This window comes from Microtus ochrogaster, assembly GCF_000317375.1.
Source record: "Microtus ochrogaster isolate Prairie Vole_2 chromosome 14 unlocalized genomic scaffold, MicOch1.0 chr14_random_1, whole genome shotgun sequence".
Lineage (NCBI taxonomy): Eukaryota > Metazoa > Chordata > Mammalia > Rodentia > Cricetidae > Microtus > Microtus ochrogaster.
In genome coordinates, this window is record NW_004949096.1 from 19,174,299 (window position 1) to 19,178,951 (window position 4,653).

Sequence of the window (4,653 nt, forward strand, 5' to 3'; positions counted from 1 at the left end):
AGGTCCCATTTATTCAATGAGGCCCTTAATGTCTGTGCTGCTGGGGTTATACGTTGGAAGTGGTCTCCTGTGCCCATGTGTTGTAGAGTACTTCCCACTTTCTGTTCTATCAGGTTCAGTGTGTTCAGACTGATATTGAGGTCTTTAATCCTGGACTTGAGTTTTGTGCATGGTGATAGATATGGATCTATTTACCTCTCATGTGTGCCTGCTTCATAAACACAACCTTCATGGGACAGTTTAATGTTTCCATATGCACACCATAAAAACACTGCATTTTTAGGGAGGGTGATTTTCCCTTTTACTAAATTAACATTAAAGGTAGATATATATTCTTTCATATTTATAGTATTATAGTCTTATATTTTCTATAATTATCATACAGCACAGTATATATACAGGTTTTGGGCACATTTATTTTACAAAGGTTACATGTACTTTTCTGCACCTAGCTTTCTTTTCCATTGTTTTGGGAGAGAGGGCATCACTATGTAGATTTGGCTGTCCTGGAACTCACTATGTAAACCAGGTTGCCTTTGAACTCAGTGTCAGTGTTGGGTTTAAAGGCATACACTACCACCCCAACTTGTATCTGTTTTTCTAATTCAGTGGGAATTATGAAATTTCTAAAGTCAAAGGAACAAACAACTTTATTTTGGAGAGCAGCATAAGGAGCTGGAGAGATGTCTGGTCTGGTAGTTAAGAGCAGAGGACTGGAGACTGGTTCCCAGCATTCTCATGGAATCTCAGAACTGCCTTTAACTCTAGTTCTGAGAAATCTAATGCCTTCTGTAGGCACCAACCAGGCACACATATATGTTCATGAATAGACGCAGGGAAAACAAACACACACATAAAAAAGAAAAATACCTTCAAACAGTGGTTCTCTGCTGGGCAGTGGAGGCATACACCTTCAATCGCAACACTTTGGGGGCAGGTGGATCTTTGAATTCAAGGATAGCCTGGACTACAAGTGAGTTCCTAGACAGCCAGAGCAACACAGAGAAACCCTATCTCAAAAAATTAAAAGACAGTTGTTCTCGATGTGTGGCCTCTTTTGGGACTTGACTCCAAGATGACCAAAAAAAGGAGAAACAACGGTCGTGCCAAAAAGGGCCGCTGCCATGTGAAGCCAATTCGCTGCACTAACTGCGCCCGCTACGTGCCTAAGGACAAGGCCATTAAGAAGTTCGTCATTCGGAACATCGTAGAGGCGGCTGCCGTCGGGGATATATCCGAAGCAAGTGTCTTCGACACTTATGTGCTCCCCAAACTCTGTGTCAAGCTGCATTACTGTGTGAGCTGTGCTATTCATAGCAAGGTAGTAAGGAATCGATCTCGGGAAGCTCAGAAGGACCGAATACCCCCACCATGATTTAGACCTGCTAGTGCTGCCCCATGACCTAAACCAAAGCCCATGTAAAGTGGCTTCATAAAGATGAAAAAATAAAATGGGATTTATACTTAAAAAACAAAACAAAACAAACAAACAAACAAAAAAAAAACAGTGGTTCTCAACCTTCCTAATGCTACAACCCATTTATATAGTTCTTTCCGTTGTAATGACATTGTTACTCTGTAACTGTAATTTTGCTACTGTTATATATTGTAAGTATCTGTATATGTAAGTATCTGATATACAACCCCTGTGGGGGTTGCCACCCACAAGTTGAGAACCGTTGCCTTAAGATAAATTTAAAAGAAGCCAGCATAAGAGCTTATGCATTTATCAAAATGTTCAATCATGCCTTTACTGATGACTTTTCAGTGTTTCTAGTTTAGCCATTTATATACTGTATATTACAATAAACAAATTAAAATCTCTGTGTGTATATATCCTTATGTGCTTGCATTCTCATTTGTGGGAGAGGGGATTGTCATTTCTTAGAGGAAGTAGAGACTCAACTGAGGCCTTGCACATGCTAAGCACACACTGTACCATGAGCTACACTCTCAGTTCGTATAGGCACTTTAACAATGCACTACTGCATCTGGCATGGCGGCGCATGCCTTTAATACCAGCGTGCAGAGAGTTCAAGGCCAGCCTGATCCACATGGCTAGTTTCAGAACAGCCAGAGACGCTGTCTCAAACAAAACCAAACAAAAGTGTAGTAACAACTAATGTCTCAATTTTTTGTTGTGTAGCATGTGTGCAACAGCCTTAACTGTCCTAGAAGCTCCTCTGCAGACCAGGCTAGCCTTGAACTAAGAGATCTGTGTCTGTTGGGATTAAAGGTGTACAACATCACAACCAACCCTCAATTTTATTTTATCTTTTTTTTTTTTTGAGGCAGGGTCTCTCTGTAGCTTTGGAACCTGTCCTAGAACTAGCTCTTGTAGACCAGCAGACCAGGCTAGCCTCCCGTCTAGAATTTTAAGAAATGTGACTCATTTGTTTTTTTTTATTTTTTTTTTATTTTTAATTTAACTGGTCTGTATCTAGCCAATCTCCTGTTTCTGCCTCCAGTCTTCCTGATGACATCCCTTTTCTGGTCTGGCTGTGACGCCTCCCTATGAATATACTTCTCAATTTCTTCACTTTTCTTGGGGTCCAAACACTTAACAGGCAGGCCCCTTGTATATTTCTTCACTGTTCTCCGGAACTAATGTTCAATTATGTGTCAATGTTCTTTTATGAACGCTTTCCTCCTAAGCTATTGGGCTTTTACCTCCTTACTTACTCTGAGCTTATATGGTTCTCCACTCATAACCATTGCTACCATAGTGGACGCAAAACTAGTTCTTCCCTATCTATACCTTTAAACCTGACTGTTAGGTAAGAAATGGTTAAGATAATAAATATCACATATACAGCTTCTGGTGGGGGGGCGGCGGCTGAAGAACTAGCTCAGGAATAAGAACACTGTCTTTTCTTCCAGAGGACCTGGGCTTGATTCCCAGCACCCACATGGTAGCTTACAATTGTCTGTAACTCCAGTTCCAGGGGATCTGAGGCACATGATGACTAAGAAGGCCCTGTGTCCTTTGAAAAAAAAAATCAAGAAAATACCAAACACTGCCAGGTAGTGATGGTATATGCCTTTAATCCCAACACTTGGGAGGCAGATCTGTGAGTTTGAGGTCAGCCTGGTCTATAGAGCTAGTTGCTAGTTCCAGGACAGCTATGGCTGTTGCACAGTGAAACCCTGTCTCGAAAAACCAAACCAAACCAAACCAACCCAAAAAACCTGAACCCTGCCTGTATGCTTCAGCACGGTGACTGCACTAGTGAGTAATCCATTATCTTACAAGTCTCTTCATCCATCAGTGGAATCACTATTATGGGACATATTCCATTTACCTGCGTCAGAGCTTGGATACTTGTGTTGATGTCACCGCTGGCTACTTGGGAGATAATGAAATTAATAGTAGATGCTGTATTACTGTGCATGTCATCAAAATGTGGAGAAACAGCCCGGATCCTAGACAGTAGATCAAAAGGAAAAACTCAATCTGTATTACAAGACATTTCAATTAGTGAGAATTATGAGACAGATTTCAGTGACGATGTCACTATCAGGCAGTCTTAACTTTTCAGGTATATACTCTGATGACCATGGGCTGTTCATATTTAAACAAAGAGGCTCAACTTACTTAGGTTCAGGAATAAGGACAGGTTCAAAAATGTCATCAAGTTTGTGCTGGACAAGTTCTGGCATTTCACATCGGACTGTCCCATTGTCATTCTCAATCTCATCTAAATCCAGCTGGAATTCTCGGCGAACCATCTGCGATGCTTCAGGATGCCCACTCATGCTTCGAGCTTGGCTAAAGGAAGCGAAAAGAGACTCCTGAACTAAGAGGGATTTCTTAACACAAAGATAATATTAGCATTGCTAGCTGCTTCAAAGCTTCAAGACAGATGTTCAACTTCTGGTTTCAGCCCCTCTGAAGGATATAATTCCTGAGTATGAGGAAAGTGCCTGAAGTAACAACACTGGCTCAGGGTTATCCTGGACAGCAGGCAACTTTAATCTGTGCTTACATTATTGGCTAAGTGTATTATCTCTAATTTTCTAAGGTTGACAAACCTTGTATTTTTATTCCATTTGGGGAAGAAAATACTTATATAGACTCAAAACCCACTCCCATGAACAGAAGTATTAAAGTAATGTAGCCTGGGTTGTTCCCTACCCTCTCCATAAAATTAGCCAGTGTTCAAGTTCTAATCATAGGCCTCTTAGGCAGTTTTTAGCATTTTTTTAAATACTCTAAAAGATAGCCATTATTTTTTAAAGAAGTCACTCGTGATAGGACAGGGTCAGTATTATATAGTTATGCAAAATTTCCAAATTCAAATTGGTTAAAAATATGCTTGAGGCACAGCCTAAAATAATGCTGTCTTTTTTAGAAGGCAGTATTTTGAGTCTGTTAAGCCAATTCTGCGATGCACGCATCTTATTCTTATCTCATGAACTAGGGTTGGGAACGGTGGTGTACACTTTTAATCCCAGTAGTCTGGGAAGCAGAGGCAGGCAGATCAATGTGAGTTCAAGGCCAGTCTGGTCTACATAGCTCCAAGACAGCCAGGACTACATAGACTCTGTTTCAAAAAACCAAAACAGCCGGGTGGTGGTGGCGCACGCCTTTAATCCCAGCACTTGGGAGGCAGAGGCAGGCGGATCTCTGTGAGTTCGAGACCAGCCTGGTCT

At 41.2% G+C, this 4,653-nt stretch overlaps 2 protein-coding genes across 4 annotated transcripts in view; one reads left to right on the top strand and one right to left on the bottom strand.

Moving 5' to 3' along the window:
- Ckap5 (cytoskeleton associated protein 5) overlaps nt 1-4,653 on the bottom strand; it is a 97,114-nt gene that overhangs the window by 10,252 nt on the left and 82,209 nt on the right. For all 3 annotated transcript variants that reach the window (XM_026787679.1, XM_005364158.2, XM_026787680.1), the window contains 2 exons: nt 3,596-3,769; nt 3,303-3,423 (listed from right to left, as the gene is read on the bottom strand). In XM_026787679.1, the coding sequence (XP_026643480.1) occupies nt 3,303-3,423; nt 3,596-3,769 (295 nt within the window). The remainder of the gene's footprint in view (nt 1-3,302; nt 3,424-3,595; nt 3,770-4,653) is intronic.
- Nucleotides 129-3,020, top strand: LOC101998072 (40S ribosomal protein S26-like). The gene has a single exon (XM_013352648.2). The coding sequence runs from the start codon at nt 1,076-1,078 to the stop codon at nt 1,373-1,375; it is 300 nt and encodes a 99-aa protein (XP_013208102.1). The 5' UTR covers nt 129-1,075; the 3' UTR covers nt 1,376-3,020.